This window comes from Penicillium lagena (genome assembly GCF_028827675.1).
Source record: "Penicillium lagena strain IBT 129212 chromosome Unknown utg000002l_segment0_segment0, whole genome shotgun sequence".
Lineage (NCBI taxonomy): Eukaryota > Fungi > Ascomycota > Eurotiomycetes > Eurotiales > Aspergillaceae > Penicillium > Penicillium lagena.
In genome coordinates, this window is record NW_026623223.1 from 199258 (window position 1) to 224665 (window position 25408).

The window sequence follows — 25408 nt, forward strand, 5'->3', positions numbered from 1 at the left end:
GATGTTTTCCACTATTTTCTCAAATGCGATGTTTAAGACTTCAAGCATTTTCTGAAGCACATTCCGCATAATTGCCTGGAGGGCGCTGATCAACAACGTTCTTCTCCATAACCACATCGCTTTCCCAATGCTTAAATGCTCTTGTTGGCAGTTGCAAGGCGAACATGCGATCTATCTCCATGGGGGATCGACCTTTCATCTCCGGGATGAACAGCCACACCCCAATCACACCAAGGAAGGCGAACCCGGCCATCACAAACCCTGTCTTTGCCTTGAGGTCACCTTGATCGGCGTTATAAATATAGGGCAGAATGACTGAAAACACTCCGCTGGTGATTCCGCTGACAAACCAACCGATTCCCTGCGTTTTCGCGCGCAATCGCAAGGACGAGGTCTCGGCAGCGACAACATGCGACGCAGGCCAGATTCCCAAGCCACACACAACTGTAACTATCATCATTGTCACGGCAGTGTACCTATGATATAGTCAGAAACAGAGAGAGAGAGAGATTGTGTGTGTGTGTGTGTGTGCCTTCCACACTTTATACCAGAGGGCACATACCAGATAGTGACGACTGAAGCAAAACAGCCTGCTATACCCATGGCAAACCATAGAACCGTGGCCGTTGTCATGGTTGAAAACGACAAAAACCTTCGACCAAGAGCATTCAACGCCCACAGACTGACGATATTTGCAACCAGTCCCAGCGCAATCCCCAGAATGAGAAAGGTCAAGGCGTTAGTCGATGACATGCCCACTTGCTCAGCGAAGTACGAGGCGTTAGCCAACAGTTGCAGTCCAAAAAACTGCGGCAATGCACTGGCAAACGCCACAATGAGTGTCCTCCGCGCGTGAATTCCCCGGAAACAATCCATATACGTGTACGTCCCTCCTTCCTCCTCCTCTGCAAGAATGGAGAGTTTTATCTCCTCAACGATGGCCTCCGAGTTGACCCCAGCAGTATCAAGCCGTTTTTGAGCCTTTAACGCCTTTTCCATCCGACCTTTTCGAACCAGCCAAGTTGGGCTCTCAGGTAGCACAAAGGCTAGCACAAAAGGTACGGCGGAAAATGGCCATTGCGAGCCAAAGCAAATGCGATAACTCTCAGAGCCCGGGTACTTTAGAGAAGTGTACACCACGACCGCACCAATAAGTTGACCGAGAAGTGTAAAGACGGGGAGAAATGCAATAATCGGTCCTCGAAGGAGAACTGGCAAAACCTCGGACATGTAGGTTTGCACAACACAGAGAAGCATGCCGATGCAAACTCCCTGGAAGAGCTTGCCTGCGAAGAAAGTACCGCGGCGGGATTCAATCGCATCTGGAAGATCCGACACGAAGCAGATTGCTACGGCAACAGCTGAGAAAAAGCTTCCCAGTGCCAGCGCGCGACGACGACCGGCGCGATCTTGGAAGTAGCCTCCGATAATAGCCCCTATCATCCAACCGATGAGACTAGCAGCATTCCAAAGAGCGAGCCATGTCGCGGGGATAATGAATTGTCCATCGAGCTCCTCGCCGTATTTATGTCTTTCCTGGTGTTAGTTGTGATCTCAGTGGTCAGGGTCAAGAAACGTACTGGAATGCCGGCATAGCAGAGACAGTGCCCACAATGACAAAGTCATATCCATACAGTAGAATGGCCGAGCTCAGTGCAAGATTGTAGGCGACTATTTTGGGCCATTTCTTCAACGATTGCCACAGTGGCACATATTTGGGCTGTGAGCTGTTCCCTGAATCCCCCATAGTAAAAGAGCTGTACGCTGAAGCAGCAGAAAAGGATTGGAAATAAGAAACAAGATAAATAATTCAGAGCGCGTGATATAAGCCACGAAATGGCCAAGCGGGGGCGGAAGGCACCGAGGCATCTTTTGAGATGTAACGCCTTACCTCTGAGGAAGCGTGTGAATGCAAGCATAGGCCTTTGTTCGCGCCAGAAGTCGCAGGCCGTGCGATAACCCCCCAATCACACGGCGAGCCCCGCACGGTGCCAAGTGCATTGACTAGGGTGGATTCGAAGCGAGATATAAAAACATGGCGCAATCAGCATTCTGAGTAGTAAGTTGGCGGGGTACACGAATAACGGAATTGCCCTTATCTGGCTTTCCGAATAACCAACTTGACTGTGCTCATGCGCTTTTTCAGTTTGGCTGGCCGGCCGGCCCCGTTGTAGATGCGGAGATCATTTTGCGTAGATCGGAGGTAGATCGGACTTTTTACTGTTCTGGGGTAGATTGTGATCCACCGGCTCCACTACCAAAAAGAAACCGGGGTAGATCTGGGGGGCTTGGAACAAAAAAATTGGCTATTCAGGTTGACATTCCTGTCTTCTTCTCGCAGGGAATGACTCTTACACCACATTATCATGCTGCGACAACATAGGTACATCTGTCTCCGGCTGCAAAAGCGCATCTCTCCTTCTCTGCAAATTTCCCAGATGCTCCTTTACTTTATCGATTTCAATGTCCAGCTCTTTTGTAGTGGCAAGTCGGTATTTCAGTGTCAAAATCCCAGCTGAAATAACAAGGAGCCCGATAGAAACCAGATAAGCCCACTGGCCAACCTGTTGCGGATGCTCCTGCGATGGACCGTCGTTGTAGATGCACCATTCAATCCATGCAACAAACGCGATCACGGTGAACGGACTAACAATCATGCTGAAAAGGATTCCGAAGAGAATCATCATGTCGACTACAACATGTAGGAATGCGTTCCAGAACCGAACAGTCAGGAGCCGTCGGATGTGCTGCCAGGCTGAACGCTTCTGCTGCGGTTGACCACTTTCTTCTCTCTTGGGGGAATCCGGCGCTTGTTGTTCGGGGCTCGCCTCACGGAGCTCTTCTTTGAAGCTATTCCAGATGCTCTTCCTCTCCCTCCAGATGATAACGATCCGGGAAGACGGGATCCGGGATCGAAAAGGCAAGAACTTGAACGTGAGGAGCAGGCAGTTGAGAATGACGCAGAGAATGATCAAACTGTAGATGTACCGCTTTGAATAGATGACCTTGTTCCAGAAACGATGTGGGTTGGAGACTTCAAAGCTGTTCGTTCCAACCCAAATATCCAATGAATCCTGATCGCGTAGAATTTGGCTGGAATTCATGCATGGGTTAAAGCAGGTATCGCCAAGCTGGCTCCAGAGCGTGATGTTTGAGAAAATGTCCCAGACACTGGTATTCCATGTCGAAGTCCGCCAGGAGTCATGCCATCCATCACTTGAGGTTTCGCCCAGCGGTGGCAGGTCCGGATAGCAGAACATGTACTGAACCGGAGTTCTCTCCAGTTTCGGTGAGTAGACCAAGGCGCAGATGGAGCCAGCCAGCATGAGAATGTTCCAGATATAGAAAAGAACATTTCGGGCTCGCTGATGAGACAGGATACGCGACCAGCATTGTAAAGGGAGAAAGACCAGGTAACCCGTGACAACGATTGCCAACACAGCATCCGAATCTAGTTCCAGAGCACCAGGCTGGATCATGACCTGGTCTGTGTCCGTCACCAGTTGAGGAAAAGCAGACCACAGGCTCGAGGTGTTCGACACGCGAGGGATAGTGACCGGTCCTGGGTCCTGGGGTTCAGAGGGATCCGCGACCAGGATGAACGCCTGGATTGCCGCAACCCCAGCATAAGTAGCTGCCGTTCCGAGGAAGACGTCGGCAAGCCAACCAGTCCATCTCGACACGCAGCTGGCCAAGAGGAGCGCGTAGAAGAGGTATCGAGGACAGGAGTTGTAGATGGTGCTTATCGGGTAGAAGCATATCGCTTCTTGGGCGACGAATAAAGGATCACGTTGTGGGTGATCCATTGCGAGGGGTCGAGGAAAGCGGCGAAGGAGAGAGCCGCATGGTGAAGTTTTGGGAGTTTTCTATTTGTGTGTGTGAAGAAAAATTTTGGTGTTACGCCAGGCAGGCAGCTTTTTTTCCTTTATTTCCTCCAGTGGGGACGTCCTCAGGTTTTGACGTCATACATTTACAGTCAACAAACTGCGGGATGGAACAACACAAATAAGGATTTCGAGGATATTTGACGACGATTAGTGAGATATGTGGAATTGGATCATATAGGGCTGATATAGGGCTGATCTCAACTCGAGGTCGTAACCAGTCCAGTCCCTTCTCCAACCAAGGAACTTACAAAACTTCATAGACATCAATAGTGACATGGCTCAGAGTCTGCGGGCGATGAAGATCCCCAATGAACACCGTTCGATTCAGCCAGTCGTGCACTCCATGCTGCACCTCAAAACGTGGGTTGGTCCTGGCATACCACTCTGTCTCTTCCCTTTTCCCCGATTCCATGGACGGATCTTTGTGGAATTTTCTCACAAACCCTTCATTGATAACATTGACAAGAACACCATCGGCTGTCTGGATGACATATTTGGCGAGCACATGTCCCATTCCGTCATCTCGGAGGGTGTTCCAATCACCCCCGCCAGGCAGAATGGTTGCCTTCAGTTTTGGGCCGTCAACATGCCCACCAATAATGGGTATAAAGCGCTGATGACCGGTGACCGTGTGTCCAAAATCTAGGGCGGGTGATAGGTCAACATGCAGTGTGAAAGCATGCTCGAGGCTTGGAGCCATGACTATTCTTCGGAAATAAACAAATAAACGTTAAAAGAATGAAGGCTAGTAGGTACTGTGAGGGGGGGAGACATTAATGTGAGATGAGGGGCTCGGGAAGTGGTCCGCTAGCAACAAAACCTGCAGACCATGGACTTCATATGGCTTGCACTATCATATAGACATGACTGTTTTTTACAGATGGGATGAGAGCATGTGGGCACTTTGTAGATGTTGGTATATCACCGTTCCCAGGCTTTGATTCTATGTAGCTTGCCGATTTTTAAAACAATTATGGGGCATAAATATATGATCAAAAGGAACATTCACATATTTTATAACGCAGAACTTGGACTCCAGTATCTCCCCCTGTACAATAGATCGTACATCATTGGACCTTCTCGATTGTATGTGTTGGAGGGGCGGTTTAAGTCGCATGATATCGTATATGCATGGGCCCCGGAGCTTCCTTCTTGTCACACTAATTAATCACTGAATTCCTCGGAATTCTCTAGATGATTATAAGAGACACAGCACTGCTTATGGCTATTGCCTAAAGAAAGCTATTCACTATTTCCCCCTTGATATAAAGAGTGTTCCTTCGCTAGGTCTGTACATGTTGTGCGAGTAGGGTATAGGTATAAACAAGTTACTGCATCTCGTCGGGCATCGGCTTCCTCGCCCAAACTCTCCGGCTTTAGTGATCATTAGCAAGAACTTCTCAGTTAACAACCAGGGACAACACGTACGATCGATGATAGGGATGACAGCGCGGATCCTTCAGCTCGTTCCGCAGCTTCGCCACATACACCTGTACTTCCTCCTTAGTCCAGGCATGCGGCGATCCAAAGTTGGTCAGCAACCACATCCCCCAACCCTCCAAGCCTCGGGACCAGTGCTCATAGTTGATCATACCCGCTTCCTTGAGCTGCTTGTCTCTGGGCCACGGACCAATCGGCCGCTTGTAATTCCGCTCACGTACATCGACAAACCCAGCCTTCCGAATGGCCGCAGCCATAGTGTCCATCGTGTCGCAGGCCCGACCGGCCTTGGTGCCACAACTGATCATGTTGTCACCCCAAGTCTTCAGCTGGCTTTCTGGTTTGATGCTTGCATCGTCTGCCTCGATGTGTGGGCTCGATTCCAGCTGCTCAATCCACCCACCAGGTTTCAAGCCGCTGGTGGAAGAATTAGTTTTACGAACCACATTGGGGCAACTGCCAACCTACTTATAGCATCTCCTGTAGACGACCTCCCACTCCTGCTCGTTGAATGACCCAATCATATTGCGCAGATGGATGAGATCAAACTTTTCGGTCCAGGTCCATTCCTGGAGCACGTCGTCTACCTCGAGGGTGCAGTTCGGTGGCATCCAAGTGACCGGAGGCGGGTACAAATCGACTCCGCGGACCGAAGCTGTCATCGGTTAGTTAGTGGAAAATAGACATCGGTCAACAATCGTACTTTCTGGGAACATATCGGCGACATCGCTGGACGATCCAGTTAGCATCCGACCAAGATGATATCCGGGGGCATCATACACAGCCCAGCTCCCCTTGCCGGTTCCAATATCCAGAATATTCTGGGGTGGTTCCACGATTGGAGCCCGGAAGAAGGGATTTTCCCGGTCCAGATCGAGCATGAGGGTTACGAGATGCCTGGAGATGAGTTAGAGAAACGGCCCCCACGGCGGACACGGCCACGCACCCTGCCTCATAGCTCTCGAACTGCTGCTCATCGGATGGGATACTAAATTCAATAGATGAGCAAGCATGCTTGACTGCATTTAGATCGGAGTGGCTCACATATAGCCCTTGTCACTCAGCGCTTGGTACCTGTCATCTCTGTCAGCCACGTTCCTCTCCATCGCGCCCTTTCCGGGGGATCCCTGTTAGATGACATACCGGCGCCCATTTTCCAGGATACCCCGGTGGATCGAGGAGCCGATCGAGGTGGTTTCTCTGTGGTCAGGTCAGTCCGTCGAATGTTAGCTCCGCATCTGCGCCAAAACACGTACGACTGCCAGTCCTCAAGGTTGGCATCCTTGGGGAGATACACATGTGGATCCTAAAAACGGTTAACCCAGGTTTGTCCACCACGCCACAATACTTACCACCGCGATCGGTTTGTCGTCCATGGTAGAATAGTTGGTCGATTTAGAGAACAAGTCGGGGAACGGAAGAGGGGCCTTTTTTGGAGGGTGGATCCTCCGTGCAATACGTTAGTGAAATGGCATAACCGTTCTTACAAATCAAACATAACTTCAACTGTGCCTCCGACACGCTTCTCGTCTCTTCCCTTACAACTACCCAACCGACGACCAAGATGAAGGAAGCTGTAGTTGACAAGACCGTCACGGTCACCATCCGCGATACCCCCATCCCCACTCCCGGGCCGGCCCAGGTGTTGATCCACGTCGTGGTATCCGGCACTAACCCAAAGGACTGGAAGGTCCCCAAGTGGACGGATACCACCATCAACCAAGGTGACGACATCGCCGGATATGTGTCCGCCGTCGGAGATGGAGTCCAGAATTTCAGAAAGGGCGACAGGGTGGCTGCCTTTCATCAAATGATGTCCCCCAACGGCAGTTACGCCGAGTATGCAATCGCGTGGGAGCATACCACTTTTCATCTCCCAGAGAAAACCAGTTTCGAAGGTACGTGATTATGTACAGTACTACAGGTGATGCTAACCCAGTCACACCAGAGGCTGCCACGATTCCCCTGGCGGCCATGACCGCCGCTCTGGGGTTGTATCAGCGGCTGCGTCTGCCGTTGCCGTGGAACCCGACGAACCAGCCTCAGCCGCTGGTGGTTTATGGCGGTGCAACCGCGGTCGGGGCATTTGCCATTAAATTTGCGAAGCTCTCCAACATCCACCCCATCATTGCGGTGGCGGGCAAGGGAATCCCCTTTGTGGAGGGTTTGCTCGACAAAGGAAAAGGCGACACAGTCATCGACTACCGCGAGGGCGACGAGGCTGTCCGTGCCAAGATCAAGGCGGCAGCCGGAGGACAACCCATTCATTTTGCATATGATGCTGTCTCCGAGAAGGGAAGTTTTCACAACATCAGCGCGGCCCTGACTCCGCCTGCGAAGATTACTACGGTGCTGCCGACCAAAGATACCGATACTTTCCCGGCCGGCATTGAGATTGACCGCACGATGGTTGGATCGGTCCACAATCCCCCAGGTGAGGGAAAGACCATCGAGGATAAGGAGTTCGGGGCTGCGTTCTTCCCGTTTATTGGTCGGGGTCTGGCACAGGGATGGTTCTCGGGTCATCCGTTTGAGGTGCGACAGGGAGGCCTAAACGGTCTCGAAGGGGCTTTGAAGGATCTCGAAGACGGCAAAGCTTCTGCGGTAAAGTATGTAGTGCGGATTGCGGATACAGAGGGTGTGCAGCAGTAAGTCACTGTCTGTTGCCTCGTGATACAGTGAATATTTCAGCTTAGTCGCAATGCCAACCACAATCATTTAGATCAAGGATATGTAGGGTCCATCTATAACACAATATTTGTTGATTAGTCGATGCTGTGCTTCTCTCTGTAGGTAATACCTATGCAACTATGATCATTCCAGATCGGGTAGGTTGTATAGATCGGATTGCGATTAGAGTTGGATGACATCACTGCGATTGATAGCGGACGTGCCTTGATCGAAGAGTCGTGACTGTACTCAACAGAGACACACCCTAAACCCCAATGCCATGGCAAAACGGACCTTGGATTCCTTCTTCCAACGTGCAAGAAGCCCACCCCAGAAACGGAGCAAACCGAGCGAGGTCAACCACCCGCAGGAGGACCAAGGCCCTGCGAGCCAACATCCCACGTATCCATCTCCAATTGCACAGCTACCATCGCACATTGAAGTCGGACTTGTGCACACAACACCTGCTAGCACGCCGCGCGCCATCAACAACCAGCCGCATCTAGACTTGCTGTACTTCCAGCCTTACATCGCCCGCACAACCGCCAACGAGCTCTTCAAGTTCTTGCGGCGCGAAATCCCCTTCTACCGGGTGCAATACAACATCCGACGCGGTGGCACAGAAACACAAGTCAACACCCCGCGCTTCACGACCGTCTTCGGCGTGGACGAAACATCCAAATTTGTGCTTCGGTCCAGTGCCAACACCAATCCCAACAGGCCCCAAACCAACACATCAACGCCCAGCCACGAGGATCCTTCCGCTAGCTTAATCCTGGTTGACTCGAGCACTAACGAACCAATCCCCGCGTCCCCAAAATACCAAAGAACTCCGCGGCCGATTCCCACGTGTCTGGATCTGCTGCGGAGGCAAGTCGAAGAGATCTCCCAAACGACATATAATTTCTGCCTGGTCAACTATTACGCCAGTGGCGAGGACAGCATCGCCTTCCACTCGGATGACGAGCGGTTCCTTGGACCCAACCCGACCATCGCGTCGTTGTCCCTGGGTGCCGAGCGGGAGTTTCTCATGAAACACAAGCCGGCGGTGACACCGGAGGCTGGAAGGAGCACCCCGGGCGCGGGTCCTCCCCCACATTCGAAATCGAATTCCGCGGCCAATTTGAACTCTGGCGGGTCATGTTCCCAGCCTCTGAAACTGGGGCTTGCATCGGGCGACATGGTCATCATGCGTGGAGCGACGCAGTCGAATTGGCTGCATAGTATCCCCAAGCGGAAGGGGAAGGCAGCGGAGAGAAGGATTCAGGGAAGAATCAATATCACGTTTCGCAAGGCGGTGGTGCCGGCGGGCACGAATAACTACTATCATTATAATGTGGGCGACGGAGGGGTGTTTCGATGGGATGAGATACAGGGCCGGATGATTCCGTCCGATTGATAGATAGCATACAAGTGTATGTACAAAAGTTCCATTGCCATTGCAGGTTCCCTGGTAGCAACAAAACAAAACTCCAGCCCAGTAGTTGAACACGGCAAACCGCACGCAATAAACTGATGAAGCAAAGAAAACATCATGTGCAGTTGCAATTAGCGCCTATTACCGTCGCTCTTGGTATCTATTTCACCGGACAGCAAATCTAGCATGAAGCTAGAGCCTGCCGGTGGGAAAAAGGGGGTACAGAAGAAAGACGGGATTGGAAAACTAGAAAACCAGCTCTTCGCCGTAGACGTCCGCGTAGCACTGGAACACGTTTGGACAGCTACAGAGCACGTTAGCGACTAGTGGGCCAGACAGACAGACACGCAAAACTTACTAGACGGGCGGCTGGCCGAAAATGATATGCCAAGTGTACTCCATAATGGTGGCGACGACATCATCGTGCAAGTCCGTATTCAACACCCAATCGTACATCCGCTGGTAGTCACTCAAGGAGCGCTTCAGCACCTGGTCGCGCGACACGGCAAACTGAGAGCAGCAGGCGGCGCCGATCTTTTCGGGGACATTGGTGTTGTTGAACAGCGCCTCCCACGCTTGCGCATAGTATTTCTCGGCTCCGTTGCCAGTCCGGGCTTGTTTGCGAAAGGGCTGAATCTCGACCGGACAGCCGGGTGTTTGTTGGCAACGCAGGTTTGCGTACCCGTTCTCTTGAATGAATGTTGTCTGCAGGGCCCGCACCGAGTCCACGTTGTTGTAATCCATGGTATCCGTGTGCCAGGCGGCGGGCCAGCCGTCGCGGTGAGGGTGTAGGAAAACCATCGTTTCGGGGAGGTCTTCGTAGTGGTCGACAATGTACTGGAGATAGGGGAGGCTCTCGCGGCCTTTATTCTTGGGGGTATGGAGAGTTGCGAAGGGGTCATCAACGGTGTAGATGATATTGCGCCATCTGCGCCAGGCTCGCGTCAGTCGTTGAAAGCAGAACACCAAAAAAAAAAGTGGGAAGAAAAGGGGAGGGGAGCAAATGCAATCAGAGCAAATGCAATTTGGGCAAATGGAGTCAGAGCAAATGAAATCTGAGCAACAAATGCAGTCGGAGCAAAACGAGTCACACATACTCGGCCAGTTCCGCCGACACCCATGCAGTGTCCTCCGACCTGAGCTTTCCCATAATGATGGACCCGATGTTAGGCACATCAATGGGCCTGGTCTGGTAGGTTAATTGGGCCTTGGTGTTGGTGCCTATGTTCCATTTCCGGTGGCTGTTGGGTTGCTTCGCCAACGTAGACTCGATTTTCAACAAGGACCGCGCGTGGTCACCGTGTCGACTGTGATAGATCAGGACGAGGGCGACGATGATCAGCACAGTCGCCGACCCGATTCTTATTGATGACCGCATGGCATGCCTCGCCGATTGGGGGTTGTGTAGTGGGAAACGGTGGCGGACGAGGAGTGTAGTGAGTTGCTCGCCGGAAGTCGGACGGAACACTCACGACCGCATGGAAGTGGCCGGAGCAAGAGCGATCGGATCAGGGAGAACCAGGGACGAATGACGACACGAAGCTTGCGAGAGTGATCAACCAACAACCACGACAACAGAAGAAGAAGAAGGACAGGACAGGTGAAGAAGAGGCAGCAACGATCCAAAGTAAGCACGAAATCACGAATTGGCCGGAACACGTCTCGGATTGGTTGGATCGTCGGCTGGTGTATCAGCTCGTTCGTGGGTGGATCCGAGGCGGGAAGTACCCCTCCCTACAGTTTAGTATGGCCAGGTACTTCGGACCCGTTGGGATCTCGTATCGTTTGCCGCGAATGAACCAACCGCCCCCCTAATCCTCCCATCCAGTTCCCCAACGGGGGTTAGATGAGCCGAATTATTATGATCCCGCCACCACACAAAAATAATCACCCCAAACAGTGATACCAGCGATCGACACAAGACGATGTCTGAGGTGGCAACGCTACTACTTAGTACGGGCACTGCTACTCCCTTGCGCACATACTATCCCCGGCGGGGTTTATCATCGTGGCCAGACGCAGGGGCAAAATGTTACATTGGCAGACAATTCTATACGGGATGACGACGATCATCCAATGAAAACGAACCGTCATGAGCGATCCCGCGAGGGGATCCTCGCTAGAGAGTCGATCTGATGCTGCTCCTACTGTACAATCAATCCTAATACTCCCGCGCCAATAAGACTCCCGCGCCGAGACCGGGTATCACCCAAAGAATTCATGCATACTTACAAAGGCGGGATGTTGATGTCAAAGTCCTCCCTGGCCGTCGCCACCCGCCCAACGATACAGCGCGTACGATCTAGCAGCGCCGTTCGACCAGCATCGAGGTCCCGGTGCTCGGCCGCCAAGTGTGCCAGGAAAACATCCAAGGATCCGAATGTCGGCGCGGGCATTTTATGCGCCACGCTGCAGAAGATGCAACCAAATGTCCCCCAGGTGCCGTTCGGCACATCGAGAGACGCATTGCGCTTGCAGCTGACATGCCATTTGGCCAGAAACACCACGCGATAGCGGATGCCAGTCAACTGGTGGCAACGCAGCGCATCGTGGAAGCGGGGAGCGTGGGTACTGCTCCCAGGGGCTACTGGCGCCTCATAGTAGCACTTGGAGCAGCGCAGCCACGACATCTGCGTATAAAACCCGGTGCCGGGTTCCTTGTGCACTCGGAAGGCTTTTCGAAGTCCCGAGTGAAGCTTCCACGCGCCCTTGCAGAACCCGGCATATTGATTGTCCGCATGGGGGAGCCATAGGTACTCACCGGGCGGGCTCGCACTGCTAGGAGAGGAAGGATTCGAGTTGGCCGAGTCGCTGGGCAGCGCGGAGGGCGGGGGGCTTGCATCGAGAGTTAGCATCGGACGCCGAGAGACCGTCCCGTCGTCCCATGGGTTGAATCCGAGCTCTACATCAATAATCTCCTGGTCCACCGACAGGGATGTCGGTGGGACATCTGTAGGATCTTGATCCGAGTCAGGTGTGGGATCATCGACCAACGAGACGGTCGCCGGATTCGCCGTATGGGCTGGGAACTCCGCGAAAGACTGCAAGGCCGGCAATAAAGGTTGAGGATCGCGCCTCTGCAAACGAGAGCCGAAGATTCCGCTGATCCCGGAAGAAAACGACGCTCTCTTGCGGCGCGATGCTGAGCCGTGCATATTTCCCTCTGGGACTATATCCTCGTCGCTAGTCCGGGGACCCCACGTTTCCCCCCGGGGCCACGATGTGTCCAGAGAACGTGCGAGGCGATAAGGCTGATCCTGCACGGGATTCATCGGTATCGGGATGGGGGCTGCCTGAGCCAGTCGTTGGTACAGGTCGCGGAGTATCTGAATGGTCCGAATCCGACTGTCATCGGAGGTATCCTGCAAGAAAGCAATATCGATCGCGATATTTCGCTTGACCGCATCGCCCAGATGGGTCAGCAGCACGCCCTGCAGATGGATAATGACATCCTTCATCTGCTCACGAGCCGTTTCATCGCCTTGTTGGTATCGGATCCCGAAGTGGGCGGCGTTGAGGTTGTAGTGGTTCTGGACTTCTCGCTCGCCACGGTCGAGGGAGTGTTCCAGCTCGCTGAGGCGGCGCTTGCGGTTCTGCCATTTCTTTTTGATGGTGCTGACCATCTTGCTGCCGTCGTGGTAGGCGGAGACGACTGTGATTTTCGGTTAGTTTGAAGCTGCGATCGGGGGAGTTTGATGCATAGTGACCTGCTGCCACACAAGCCACGACGGCCATCACCTCCGCCCCAGACATAACTGTCGCGTATACGGATGAATCTTCAGGTGGAGAATGGGTGGAGAGCTAGAAGGAGCTTGAGCAAAATGAAGGAAATGCCCAGAAAGTGAATATCCCGGGGGGATGCAAGCAGGCGTCTTAGTTCGACTCTTATCGCCTCCAGCCGAGAGGGGGCAGCGCAAGTGAGGCTGTGGCCGTGAGCTCGGGGCCAATAAGACCCTGGTCGTGGCTTTGCCAGGGTGCGATCTTGTCTGGGCAGCTCCCGGGCTGCTTCGTATCAACTGAAGCTGACAGATCTTATTGTGTAAGCTCATCGAGTAACGAGCTTCTCGTGACACCCTAGTTGAAGGCTTATGTTACAGTATCCGTGGCGAGGGAATCGACTATCAAGCAAAGATCGGGACCTGTATCTTGCAACCTTTAAAGTATGGCTGCTTAAATAGGAAGAAGCAGTCCGGCAATAAATCTTGTTTCTTGATTGATTTCATTGTTCCCTTCCTCGATTGCTAGATTTGAGGAAGACTCCTACATCTATCTATTGGGCGCCCTGGAGATATCAAGAAGATATAGCATATAGTCAGTCACGTCCTATAATCAATCAGTTGCAGCCTCCAAATGAATCCTCCAACAAATCCTCCCAAGAACATAAAAAGAAAAACAGAAAACGCCAGACCAGCCGTAAATGCAATGGACATCACGCGGTTAACAACACCTCCCCCGCTTGTGCGCCGTCGGAAACATCTCAACCTCTTCTCCATCGCCCACCGTAGGCGTCGCCAGTCCTAGCCAGCTGCGCCGCTTGTCCGCCTGACCAAGCCGGAAGCTGCCCGCGCCATCTATGCTGCCAGGGGTAAAGGGGCCAGCAGGGCCGCTCTCGCCGATAGGCGTGCCTGCCATCGAAAGACCCAGGTCCGCGTCGCGGCGATTGCGCTGCTCGACCAGTTTGCGGGTGATCACTCGGAACACCTCGTCGATGCCTTCGCCATCCTTGGCGCTGATCTCGTGGCAGCAGTCCCAGCCGATCTCCTGGCCCCAGAAGGCACTGCTGCGCTTACTATCTGGACTCTGCAGTGCCCCGGAGGACACATTCGCGGCACTGATACCAGATCCGCTGCCGCCGGACCCTAACACGCCCGACCCAAAGGCCATCCCCATCCCCGCGGTGGGGGTGGGGTCGACGCGCGCGATGGATATAGTTGCTCAGCAACATAAGCGATTGTGCGCTCAAAGGGTACACGGCGACAGGTAGGATCAACAGCCACGATATCAGACTTGGTGCCGACGACATGGATAACCAGTGGGTCCGCGTCATGATCTGCATCGCCGCCCCCGCCTAGGTTGCGACGCAGTTCGCGCAACCAGCCCGCCATCTCCTGGAAGCTCTGCTCGTCAGTGATGTCATAGCAGAGCAGACACGCGTGCGCGCCACGATAATATAGTCGCGAGATGCTGCGGAAGCGCTCCTGGCCGGCTGTATCCCAGATTTGCAGCCGGACGATCGTGTCCGAGGTGCTGTCGAGCACGCGCTTGGTCACGAACGACGCGCCGACCGTGGAGGTGGTCGCGGCTGGGTTGAACGCGTTTTTCACATAGCGCTGGACGAGCGACGTCTTGCCGACACCTACGGAGGGGGAGGGAAATGAGCGGTGAGTTTGACAGTCAAGGGGGGAGGGAAGCAGCATACCTTGGGCGCCCAGCACGACGATCTTGGCCTCGAGGGAGGAGCTCATGACGCGGGGTCAAGGAGGCCGACCTTGGGCTGGATGGGCATGATCTAACAGGATCAGAATAGGTTGAATGTCAAGAAGACGACAAGAGGTTGAGGCGCAAGAGAGAGAAAGGAAAACAAACAAGGAAAGGTTGGAGGGAACCGAGGCGGGATCAGCCGATGAGATAATTGTTTGGGACGAATGTGATGTGGTCACTTGATCGGCATGCACCACTACCACTTGAAGTATAGATGAACCATCAATCATAATATTGTCTATAATCATAAGATTCTATAATCATAATGCTCTATAATCATAAAAAACGGTCTGTAGGCAGTCGCATGAACAATGCACTGAAAGGGTATACGCAAGAATCACAATCTGGTCACGACTTGATAACGGTCAGGTTTAAACCTGCTCCTCCGACGAAAACTGGGGGGACTCTCCAGGAGTCTCCTTCTCCTCGCGGCGAGAACGGTTATCGGTGAAGCCATACTCGATCGCCTTGGCCTCAATCTCATCGTCCGAGAGCCGGGGCAGCTCGTGAGAAGCCCGCACATAGCTCATGTTTTCACAGTAGCCCTTGGCGAAGATGAGATCGATCTCCTCCAGACTGCGGCCCGCGGTCTCCGGGTAGAAAAAGTACATGGGCGGGATGAAGATGGCATTCATGCAGGCGAAGAACAGATAGGTGCCCCACGAGATGTGCTGAATCATGACCGGAGTGATCATGACGACGGTGAAGTTGAAAAGCCAGTTGCTGCAGGTAGAGACGGCGTTGGCCTTGGCTCGAGTACGGATGGGCGACAGCTCGGCAGGGTACAGCCAGGGCAGCGGCAGCATCGCGGCACCGAAGAAGGCCATGTATAGGAACAAGCCGAACACGGCGCCCTTGGCCGGGCCCTTCCCTCCGGGAATCAAGCAGGCGAACACGATAATCATCGCCACCATCTGACCACTCATACCCCCGATGAACAGCTTGCGGCGGCCAATCTTCTCGATGAAGAACCAGGAAAACGTGGCGAAGATGGCGTAGACAATCATGTTGATCCCACCGATCAGCATGGACATAAATTCATCCTGCTTCAGGGACGACTTCAACAGCACGGGCAGATAGTAGATGACAGCGTTGCAACCGGACAGCTGCTGGGCGATCTGGGAGGAAGAACCGATAATCATGCGGCGGAAGTGCTGCGTCTTGCCTCCAGTCAAAAGGTCCGAGTAGCCCGCACCATTGGCAACACCAGCAGCCTCGATCGACTCAATGACCAGCTGCTTTTGGACCTGTGTCTGGTGATCTTCGATCTCCAGGCCAGCCAGCGCTGCCAGCACGTACTCGCCGTCATGGACCTTGCCCTTGGAGATGAGATAACGGGGGGAGTCGGGCAAGAATGCCATACCAACGATGATGATGACGCCGAACACGATCTGGAAGGCGATGGGGAAACGCCACACCAGCGCTGGCGGGCCGTAGGAGGCACCAAAATCAATCCAGTACGCGATCGCCGTCCCGATGGCAATAATACCTCCTTCGATACAGATCAACAGACCACGGTTGCTGGTGCGGGAGCACTCCGCCTGGTAGGTCGGGATGGTGGAGGTGTTCATGCCGTTCCCGATGCCGGTGATGACCCGGCCGAAGAAGAACTGGAGCAAGGGGATGTGGTCGATGAAGGAGGTCACCTGGATAATAACACCGATGATCATGATCGTGGCACCGGAGATGATCATCCAGCGTCGGCCCAGCCGGTCACCGGTGAACAAGGCGAACATGGCGCCGAACAGACAGCCCAACTCGTAGACGGCAGTCACCAAAGCCTGCATGGTGGGGTCGCCCTTGGTGGCTGTGAAGACGCTATCGAAGGCCTTGGAACTGATAATCCCTGACATTACACCCTCTGTGAACGGGGTTAGCACTGTACGAGAGGGATGCTGCTCAAGGGAGACTTACGGTCATAGCCGAAGAGCAAGAAGCCCATCGTGGCAATGGTCGAGATGGTCAACGACAGGGGTCTGCCGGACATGCCAGCATATTTGGGCGCCATGGTGACAGTAGGTGGCAGGAAAACAATGAGGTCGACTCCAGTGGACAAGAAAGGATCGGTCTACCCCCCAGATAATGGCACGTGTACAGGCAGAAAGGTACAGAAATGGAGATTGATCGCGCGGAGAATGACCTTGGGGAAGGCCCGGTATTTGAATGCATCGTCGAAAAGAGTGGCAAGTCCTTTCAACCTCCGTCCATATACTCGACGCCGATGCTGGTTCCGCTCGGACTGGGTCCGGTGGAGGCCACGCGAATCCCGAAAGCATCGAATAACGGGCCGCTAAGCATTTTCATTGGGCCGTTCCGGTTTGCGTCCCTGATGACATCAGGCCCGAATATCAATGGGCCGACTGCGAAATTTTAAGAGGGTCGCCATGACGTTGGCTGGGTTATGCCTCGCCCGAGTGGACTGGCTCGCATCGTCTGTTCCGTCGATACCCACCGAGCAGGACCATTTGACCCTCGGCGCTTGCTGTGGTCTGTTGTGTTCTTCCGGCCGAATGGCAACGGGAGGCCAGCTCCGAGTCGGGTTCGTCGCCACGGTCGCGTGGCTACGTCGGACGCTGCCGAATCGACCTGATTTGGCCCCTGCATGGTCGCACGACGCGTCGGCCGCGAGTTTCGGGAAGCCGTCCGTGATGTTGTTCCCGAGAACGATGATGAAAGAATGCAAAACTAGCGGCCGATCAGTGAGTGGGCCGACCCACTATCGATCCCAGAATGTCTCGATGTGCCGGTCGCGTTACCTTCCTTCATGGCAAAGGGTAGAAAATAGTAGGATGGAGTAGGTGTGTCGACTATCATGTACGATGCAGTGGAGGACTACTACTGTCTCTCACATAGACGCTCTCTCTCTCTCCATTGCCCGCGGCAAGACCAATCCCCACTGCCGTCCTCGACTTACACGTCATGGTCTCACCGCAAACAAGACGTGGAAACCCGAACGTCAGGCTCCGCTGGTGATGTCGTTGCGAACCACCATTCGGACCTTTCAGATTTTTCTCGAAAGACCTTCTGGTGCTCGGGTTCGTTTGTTCGCCTGAATCAAAATGGAAAAAGTCTTTGCCACATACTCACGACCATTGCACGAGCATTGCGCATCCGAGTAGCGGGCTCATCCATCATTCCGCACGCTAGATCGCATCTGTATCGGGCGCACTTCGGATAATAAAGATACGAACAGCCCCAACACCGAGTAGTGATCACTTGGCATCCTTCCCGCCCCGCGCTGCCGAACACAGATACGTCATAACCAGTGTATACTAACCACCTATGCCCGACCTGTGGAAAATCCGCCGTGGTTCATCCGGTACTGCCTGATAGGCCCACCAGACAATAATGCACCCCCTGCCTCGCAGTGGCAATCGGAACCTATCGCTGGCTCGGACTGCCCGGGTATCGGCGAATGATGTACGGGAGAATAATGGACGGAATAGGATTTTCCCTAGCTGCATTATACAGTCGAAAGCTGGGGAGCAGAGCAGATGCAGAGTGGCACTAATAATTCGCAGCAGGTGGAACTGAAATGTAGGGACAAAGACAATGTGATGATTAGCAGTGGCGCCGCGAGTCAAAATGTGCTCAAAATTGCACGGATCGTCGTCGGTTAATCTGGAATGGCATCTGGCTGAATTGGAAACGGATGGTTATCCTGCAGACGGGCCAACTGCATACTCGGGATGATCGACAGTAAAGATTGTTACTATGCAACTGCCATACGCCCTTGTGGACTGACACTCTTTGTGCCCTGCCTACGAGCGATGACCTACCAGGGGAAATCAGTGTCTTTACTGGTCCACTCGGAGCATCCTCAGTACCCAGACAATAGATTGTGTGGATTAGCTGACATTCCGTTCAAATTAGATATAATCAGATGATGCGCGCATGGAGTCCGCAGGACGTCCGTGGGAAAGAAATGCTCAACGCTATGCAAGTATGTACCAAGAAGAGAAAGGGAAGGGGGCGCGGGATCATAGCTCAATCACCTGCGGCGGATTCCGTAGACGCCCGCTGTCCCGATACATGCAGGCCGCATTCACCATCCATCCACCGCCACGGCTCTCGCCGCCCCAGACCTGCGACCAGATCACCCCGAGCACGCCGTAGACCACCACCCGGGCCGCGTCGACCCAGCCCGGGAGATCAAATAAATCGCGCAAGAACCCAGCTAGCGAGGTAAAGCGGCCAAATTGCGCGCGGGGTCTGCGGTTGGCACACAGTCGTTCCCATGCGCGCTGGGCGTCATCCCAGAACACGGGTTCGCGGCCGGCTGATTCGTGGACATGTCCGAAGACATGTAACGCAGGGCGAATACGCCAGGACTCGGCGAGGAGATTCGGACAGCCGGTGGAGTAGATGGGAGACAGGTCTAGATGCGACTGGGGCGGGGTGTGAGTGATGAGGATGTCGGTCTCGGGAGGCACCGTTCGCGACCACGCATCGTTGTGTGGAGGATATGTAAAGGCATGTTCCGGACCAAAGGGAACAATAGCTGGGATTTGGGGTGCGCCATAGATAGTCAGGGAGCGCGGCTGGGCGCTCATCAGAGCAGTGGTGGAGGATGTCGAGGAGGCAGGCGGGAACGAGAGAGTGACGGACGAATGTTGGAGGTAATGGATATCGCCCCAGTCGATGCGGGAAGCAGAAGTCAAGTCGTCCAGGGACCGAATCGAGGCGGTGGATGAGATGGCAGCGAAGGATGCATCCTCCTCGTCGCGGTCCTCCTCGCAACGGGAACGCGCATCAAAGAAGCTGTCATGGTTGCCGCAGATCACCACTTTGTGGGGATGTGGCAGTGTTTTGAGCCAGTCGACCGCCGCCTGGATTTCACGCACCGAGCCATCATTGCAGAGGTCACCAGCGTGGATGAGCAGGTCACCGTCAGGCACATCGGGCCATTCGAGGGTGTGGGTGTCGGAGATGCAGACCACACGAATGGGCTGAGCATCAGGCGGGGGCAGACGGGGAGGGCCGCGAAGATGGAGAAGCAACTGGTGCAGAGGGTAGAGCAGGGCGGCCAGGGGCGATGAGATTAGGTAGTCGGGCACAGGGCGACGGTGGAAGGGGCTGGTCATGGTGTGGTGTCGTAGCGCGGGAGTATGTAGCATGGAGAAGGGCAAGTACCTAAGGTGTCTGTGGCTGTTTGCGGAACAAGAGTGTGGCCGCTCACTGTGACGGATCGACCATCTTCTGGCCCGACCTTGACCTGTTATTTTCCCCTTCTGCCTTTCCATCTTCCTCCTTACCTTTTTTTCTTTTCTGTTCGGTTCCTTTTTCTCCTGTATTATTTTCCCCGGGACTCGGCTCAGTTCAGCTTCACGCCCATCCACCGCCTCGCCCGGGCAGCCAGACGAACTTGCCGACCGTGTCTGCCCCGCCTCGCTCAGCTTTCCCCAACCACCACAACCCCCAAATCAACCGACCATGGAAGGTGTTGATCTCACCAAGGCGATGTTGAACAAGGGCAAGCAGATGGCCAACGTTGCGGCGTCAGCTGCCAATGGCAACGGCGGCAAGAAGAGGCGCAAGGGTACTGATCTGAAGCCGATCGTCACGAATGAAGTTGGCGCGCCTGGGTCAGATCCCGCCACCGAATCGTAGGTCCTGCCTGCCCGTCCTAACTACCACCCCCCATGTCTAATTCTCATCTTCGTCGCAGTGGTGCCGCGGCCACCAACCCGAAGCCGGCCGGAGCCCCGTTGTCGCGATCATCATCGTCATCGTCCGCCGACGAGCTGGAGACCACCGCTGAGGAGGAAGATTCGGAGGACTACTGCAAGGGCGGCTACCACCCGGTCGTTGTCGGAGAGACATACAACAACGGCCGCTACGTTGTCGTGCGCAAGCTGGGATGGGGTCATTTCTCCACGGTCTGGCTGTCGCGAGATACAACCACGGGAAAGCATGTCGCGCTCAAGGTCGTCCGCTCGGCCGCCCACTACACCGAGACCGCCATCGATGAGATCAAGCTCCTCAGCCGGATCGTCCAGGCAAAACCCTCGCATCCGGGCAGGAAACATGTCGTCAGTCTGCTCGACTCGTTCGAGCACAAGGGACCGAACGGTGTGCATGTCTGCATGGTGTTCGAGGTGCTGGGTGAGAATCTCCTGGGACTGATCAAGCGCTGGAACCACCGTGGGATTCCGATGCCGCTGGTGAAGCAGATCACCAAGCAAGTGCTGCTTGGGTTGGATTACCTCCACCGCGAGTGCGGCATCATCCACACAGACCTCAAACCGGAGAACGTGTTGATCGAGATCGGTGATGTGGAGCAGATCGTCAAGGCCAATGTGAAGGAGGAGACCAAAAAAGAAGACAAAGAGAAGGAGGACAATCGCAATGGGCGGAGACGACGACGGACATTGATCACGGGGAGTCAGCCACTGCCCAGTCCGTTGAATACCAGCTTCAGCAGCTTCGACTTTAAACACAGCTCCCAGAACTCTCACAGCAGTCTCAGCCAGATGGTGAACGAGTCATCAGGTAGGTGGTCTCTCCACAAGGAATGGCAAGTTGACTAATATGTGTAGTCTCTTCAACAGATAAGCCGTCGATGAAGGAGACACTGGGTGTCAAGGATGAGGACGAGCAACAGAAAACAAGGGAGAAGACAGCGTATGCTCCCATTGACCATTTAAGGGTTTTGCAAGCTGACACCCTCGCGCAGTGATCTCCTAGAGAGAGAGGTGTCTGGAATCTCTCTAGACAAAGGCTCGTCACCCAAGGAGCCAGAAGATGAGTTCGACGCCAATGTCATCTCCGTCAAGATCGCAGATCTGGGTAACGCATGCTGGGTTGGTCACCATTTCACGAACGACATCCAGACGCGGCAATATCGGTCACCAGAAGTCATCATGGGGGCCAAGTGGGGAGCGAGTACTGACGTCTGGAGCATGGCCTGCATGGTAAGTGATGTCGTTTAGATTTTGTAGCCTGTTGCTAACTGTTTTAGGTCTTTGAACTCATTACTGGAGACTACCTATTCGACCCACAGTCGGGAACCAAGTACGGGAAAGATGACGACCACATCGCACAGATCATCGAACTGCTCGGCCCGTTCCCCAAGTCCCTCTCTTTATCCGGGAAATGGTCCCAGGAGATCTTCAAGCGGAACGGCGAACTGCGCAATATACACCGACTCCGCCACTGGGCCTTGCCGGACGTCCTGCGTGAAAAATACCATTACTCAATGGAAGAGAGTATGCGCATCGGCGAGTTCCTCCTCCCGATGCTCGAGCTTTCTCCAGATAAGCGCGCCAATGCGGGTGGCATGGCATCGCACGAGTGGATGAAGGAGACGGTAGGGATGGACGGCATTGATGTAGGGGTTGCACCAGGGACTCGTGGGGAGGGGATTGAAGGATGGGCCACCGAAGTCAAGCGGCGGTGAGAAGAACAAGTTCTACGATAGGTCATGTCGCAGTGATCAATGTGGGTTAACGATCTTTCTTTTTCTTTCCTATTTCCACTTATTACGATCTGGGTTGGTTTGTTTCTTGTCTCCTCTTTGGGTCTTTTACTCTGGTTGGCATGGGGGGAGGTTGTTTTTCTTCGACCAGATGCGCCTCACGCACAATTCTGTCCATGTCCCTCTCATCTTTCCTCTTTTCTATCTGCGTCATAGAGTCTCGTTGCGTTGTTTTCTCCTATCCGTGGTGGAATTTGTCCGAGTTTCGCGCGGTCCAGGATGGGCAACCTCATCCCCCTTGTCTACGATACTAGACTCCCACCCAACCAGACCAGCCTGACCCAATATATGAATTTGATCCTTAACTGCCGGTGCACAGGGTAGATCACCAGGAGTAAGGAAGATACAACTATTCGCTGCGGACGTTCTGGCACAGAATACATGTCTCCATCATCAAGGGTTGTCGCCAGCCACGTCCTCATTCGGCAGCGAAGTAGGAAACCAGCCATACCTCGAGAAGTCTACATACCACTCGCCCATACTGTCCGTGGTGGCCTCCACATTTTCCTGCTGGAGCGCGTCTGCTTGGCGCTGAGCGCTACCAGGACCGCTACCATCATCGTCAGCGTGGTTAATAATATTATTATTGGCAAACTTCTTCAGAGATAGCATACCGATGCGAAATCATGCCTCGGGAATTAATCACCCGCTGCCACGGCACATTTTCCGAGGTGAAATGGCTCCCCGAGTCCGGGGGTGGGAGAGATTTCAAAACAACGCCGACCTGGCGGGCTCTCTGAGCTATTCATAGCGTCAGCAATCAATCTCTCACTCCATTGATCAAAGGCAAAACGGCATACGTTCACCCAGCAGACGCGCAATGTGGCCGTATGTTGTGACTCGGCCGCGGGGGATCTCCTGGATGGCGCCATACACGGCATTGGCCCACCACTCTGCTTCCTCGGAGCGGGGCATATCGAAGTGTCTATGCTTCGAACATAGCACAGTACGGGAATGAAGATCGCGACTAAGTGTGTAGGAAATGAGTTCAGATGAGTTAGTTCCCTTGCTCGCTTTTCAGTTCCTTGGATTAGTCATGTGTTTGGGATCCCCTCTAAGTTAACTACAGCCACTATTCCCAGCCTGAACGGGCGGCGTGTGCATGTCGTCTTTGTGTAGAGGGAATAATGATGAGAAGGAGGATTGTTTTAATTTATGTCAATTCTTCACATGCGCATGGTGGAAGGAGAGGTTATTAAAAGGATTAGAGCAGCTCACTGAGAATCCAAAACCACTTCGGCGGAGGAGAGAAACACCAAGGTTGCGAAGGCGCCTCCAAATGTGACAATGTTAATGCAGAGTGGTGATATGAAAGAGGACCAGCGACTGATTCACTAAAGCTGGCGAATGACACTATGATAGTAGATCAGAATCTTCATCCAATTTGAGAAATATAGTTCGCAGCTTACAATAATGCAGCTGCGGCAATAGCCAAATCTAGCCGAATTACTCCAGTTTCAGACGGAGAGCTGTTCAGCTCCTTTCTTGCACAGTTGGTTCAAATACTGTTCATGCTGTGGCATATTTGGAGACAGTGTGAATGACTGTCAAATTAGATAATCCTCGGCATATTCGGTAACTCGAGGACTATTCAAGAAAGGATTACAACAAAAGCTAAAGCAAAAAGGTTCACCTGGCGTTGTACGGCCATTAGGCTATGGAAAAGAGCGCCATCCACTCGCATCTCTGTTGAGAGGCGGGACAAGCAACGTCGAAATTGATCCGGGCGCCCCCTAAACGCTGACAATATTTGCCTTGAATTTATACACTGCATTAGATTAATTGCGAGTTTATGTTGCGTCAAAAAGCAGATTCTGAGGGATTGGATTAGTATGCCTGCCAGATTTTACCACGCAGGTTCCACAGCAGGTCGGACCCTCCGATCCATAGCTGTTCCCGTGGCTTGCAGTAGTTAGTGGCTCTAGCTGCTTACAGTAAGCCTGACAAACAATCATTTTGAATTTCAGTGTATCTCACCTGAACACGATGCTGAAAGCAAGCCTTCTACTACAGTCCTAGGAAAGCACATGTGTAGTGTACTTGAGGGCCCTCCCCGGCCCCCGCTTTGACTAGCGTCGTCCTTGCTTACGCGCACGAGGGGACAACACATCTTTTTGGCTATACAAACCAGTTACATCCATCATGTCGGAGGTAGTTTTTCACTACGAACAGCGACGCTTAGAGAATAATCTCGTCGCCCTAGAGCCATTCGATGTATGCCTATCATTTCCTCGAAAAAGACCAACGAACCTAACTCGGGCAGCCCAATGTTCATGTTGTGCGTTTCGTCGAAGAGGTTAAGACCCATCCGGAGACCTTCACGTACATTGCGCTCCCAGTGATTGAAACCGAAGCGGACTTTGTAAGGGAGGTTTATGATCCTAGTCAGGCATCGCCCGAGATATGCCTCTATGCTGTCATCGATAAAGCTGCTGGTAACAAGTACGCGGGCGTTATATCCCTGCTAAACACGAACCCAGTCAACGCGGTCGCCGAGATGGGCGCAATTGTCTTCCCAGACTTTCAGCGCACCCACGTAGGAACGAATGCGATTGGGCTAGCCCTCCTCTATATGCTCGATCCACCTCCTGCCGGGGGTCTCGGCTTGCGGCGTGTGGAATGGCTATGCCACGCCGAGAATATAGCGTCTCGAAGGACGGCATTGCGGATGGAATTCGAGTTTGAAGGTATCCTACGGTGGCATCGGGCGTTTGCGCGCGGGAGCCCCGTGGAGGCTCTGGAGAAAAGGAATGGCACGACGGGAGAATTGCCAGGGAGACATACCGCGATCTATTCCATCGTCTGGGACGAGTGGGATGAAAAGCGGCCGAGAGTGGTCGCGCGGATGGAGCTAAAGTAATAGTTACCGATAAGCAGTACCACATTACGATCACCGCGATGGTTAACGAAGCCATGTTATCTACTCCAAAGATGCAAGCACTAGCAGACAAAGTAGCTTCTTATTTTGTTAATCTATAGTGTGCCAATCACCGAGGTTTTTATCCGGAACGAAACAACAGAGAGTACATGAGAGGC

The 25408-nt window shown here is 53.5% G+C and overlaps 15 protein-coding genes across 15 annotated transcripts; 4 read left to right on the top strand and 11 right to left on the bottom strand.

The window, feature by feature from the left end:
• Positions 1 to 40: 40 nt before the first annotated feature.
• Positions 41 to 2001, bottom strand: N7510_002803 (uncharacterized protein; the record flags this gene model as incomplete). Its single annotated transcript, XM_056974730.1, has 4 exons — positions 41 to 476; positions 563 to 1531; positions 1581 to 1757; positions 1892 to 2001. The coding sequence occupies 4 exons, from the start codon at positions 1999 to 2001 to the stop codon at positions 41 to 43; spliced, it is 1692 nt and encodes a 563-aa protein (XP_056834686.1).
• A 350-nt stretch (positions 2002 to 2351) lies between these two features.
• On the bottom strand, positions 2352 to 3806 carry N7510_002804 (uncharacterized protein; the record flags this gene model as incomplete). Its single annotated transcript, XM_056974731.1, has 1 exon — positions 2352 to 3806. The coding sequence occupies one exon, from the start codon at positions 3804 to 3806 to the stop codon at positions 2352 to 2354; it is 1455 nt and encodes a 484-aa protein (XP_056834687.1).
• A 325-nt stretch (positions 3807 to 4131) lies between these two features.
• N7510_002805 (DUF3237 domain-containing protein) lies at positions 4132 to 4587 on the bottom strand (the record flags this gene model as incomplete). Its single annotated transcript, XM_056974732.1, has 1 exon — positions 4132 to 4587. One exon carries the CDS (start codon positions 4585 to 4587, stop codon positions 4132 to 4134), a length of 456 nt encoding a protein of 151 aa, XP_056834688.1.
• Positions 4588 to 5287: 700 nt separating this feature from the next.
• On the bottom strand, positions 5288 to 6703 carry N7510_002806 (class I SAM-dependent methyltransferase; the record flags this gene model as incomplete). Its single annotated transcript, XM_056974733.1, has 8 exons — positions 5288 to 5744; positions 5796 to 5982; positions 6031 to 6224; positions 6274 to 6315; positions 6372 to 6401; positions 6471 to 6527; positions 6584 to 6633; positions 6680 to 6703. The coding sequence occupies 8 exons, from the start codon at positions 6701 to 6703 to the stop codon at positions 5288 to 5290; spliced, it is 1041 nt and encodes a 346-aa protein (XP_056834689.1).
• Positions 6704 to 6891: 188 nt separating this feature from the next.
• On the top strand, positions 6892 to 7979 carry N7510_002807 (zinc-binding alcohol dehydrogenase family protein; the record flags this gene model as incomplete). Its single annotated transcript, XM_056974734.1, has 2 exons — positions 6892 to 7225; positions 7276 to 7979. 2 exons carry the CDS (start codon positions 6892 to 6894, stop codon positions 7977 to 7979), a joined length of 1038 nt encoding a protein of 345 aa, XP_056834690.1.
• Positions 7980 to 8277: 298 nt separating this feature from the next.
• N7510_002808 (alpha-ketoglutarate-dependent dioxygenase AlkB family protein) lies at positions 8278 to 9396 on the top strand (the record flags this gene model as incomplete). The annotated part of the gene is made up of 1 exon (XM_056974735.1): positions 8278 to 9396. The coding sequence occupies one exon, from the start codon at positions 8278 to 8280 to the stop codon at positions 9394 to 9396; it is 1119 nt and encodes a 372-aa protein (XP_056834691.1).
• A 264-nt stretch (positions 9397 to 9660) lies between these two features.
• On the bottom strand, positions 9661 to 10792 carry N7510_002809 (DUF3431 domain-containing protein; the record flags this gene model as incomplete). Its single annotated transcript, XM_056974736.1, has 3 exons — positions 9661 to 9718; positions 9773 to 10342; positions 10512 to 10792. The coding sequence occupies 3 exons, from the start codon at positions 10790 to 10792 to the stop codon at positions 9661 to 9663; spliced, it is 909 nt and encodes a 302-aa protein (XP_056834692.1).
• An 850-nt stretch (positions 10793 to 11642) lies between these two features.
• Positions 11643 to 13167, bottom strand: N7510_002810 (uncharacterized protein; the record flags this gene model as incomplete). Its single annotated transcript, XM_056974737.1, has 2 exons — positions 11643 to 13066; positions 13122 to 13167. 2 exons carry the CDS (start codon positions 13165 to 13167, stop codon positions 11643 to 11645), a joined length of 1470 nt encoding a protein of 489 aa, XP_056834693.1.
• Positions 13168 to 13851: 684 nt separating this feature from the next.
• On the bottom strand, positions 13852 to 14879 carry N7510_002811 (Rab family GTPase; the record flags this gene model as incomplete). The annotated part of the gene is made up of 3 exons (XM_056974738.1): positions 13852 to 14273; positions 14333 to 14770; positions 14834 to 14879. 3 exons carry the CDS (start codon positions 14877 to 14879, stop codon positions 13852 to 13854), a joined length of 906 nt encoding a protein of 301 aa, XP_056834694.1.
• A 387-nt stretch (positions 14880 to 15266) lies between these two features.
• On the bottom strand, positions 15267 to 16903 carry N7510_002812 (putative MFS monosaccharide transporter; the record flags this gene model as incomplete). Its single annotated transcript, XM_056974739.1, has 2 exons — positions 15267 to 16756; positions 16810 to 16903. 2 exons carry the CDS (start codon positions 16901 to 16903, stop codon positions 15267 to 15269), a joined length of 1584 nt encoding a protein of 527 aa, XP_056834695.1.
• A 327-nt stretch (positions 16904 to 17230) lies between these two features.
• N7510_002813 (uncharacterized protein) lies at positions 17231 to 18027 on the bottom strand (the record flags this gene model as incomplete). The annotated part of the gene is made up of 2 exons (XM_056974740.1): positions 17231 to 17580; positions 17979 to 18027. The coding sequence occupies 2 exons, from the start codon at positions 18025 to 18027 to the stop codon at positions 17231 to 17233; spliced, it is 399 nt and encodes a 132-aa protein (XP_056834696.1).
• Positions 18028 to 18875: 848 nt separating this feature from the next.
• Positions 18876 to 19979, bottom strand: N7510_002814 (metallophosphatase domain-containing protein; the record flags this gene model as incomplete). The annotated part of the gene is made up of 1 exon (XM_056974741.1): positions 18876 to 19979. One exon carries the CDS (start codon positions 19977 to 19979, stop codon positions 18876 to 18878), a length of 1104 nt encoding a protein of 367 aa, XP_056834697.1.
• A 349-nt stretch (positions 19980 to 20328) lies between these two features.
• On the top strand, positions 20329 to 22294 carry N7510_002815 (serine/threonine-protein kinase; the record flags this gene model as incomplete). Its single annotated transcript, XM_056974742.1, has 5 exons — positions 20329 to 20501; positions 20564 to 21387; positions 21435 to 21519; positions 21572 to 21809; positions 21857 to 22294. The coding sequence occupies 5 exons, from the start codon at positions 20329 to 20331 to the stop codon at positions 22292 to 22294; spliced, it is 1758 nt and encodes a 585-aa protein (XP_056834698.1).
• Positions 22295 to 22765: 471 nt separating this feature from the next.
• Positions 22766 to 23287, bottom strand: N7510_002816 (MGMT family protein; the record flags this gene model as incomplete). Its single annotated transcript, XM_056974743.1, has 3 exons — positions 22766 to 22922; positions 22987 to 23113; positions 23173 to 23287. 3 exons carry the CDS (start codon positions 23285 to 23287, stop codon positions 22766 to 22768), a joined length of 399 nt encoding a protein of 132 aa, XP_056834699.1.
• Positions 23288 to 24514: 1227 nt separating this feature from the next.
• N7510_002817 (GNAT family N-acetyltransferase) lies at positions 24515 to 25232 on the top strand (the record flags this gene model as incomplete). The annotated part of the gene is made up of 2 exons (XM_056974744.1): positions 24515 to 24586; positions 24636 to 25232. 2 exons carry the CDS (start codon positions 24515 to 24517, stop codon positions 25230 to 25232), a joined length of 669 nt encoding a protein of 222 aa, XP_056834700.1.
• Between the last annotated feature and the right edge of the window lie 176 nt (positions 25233 to 25408).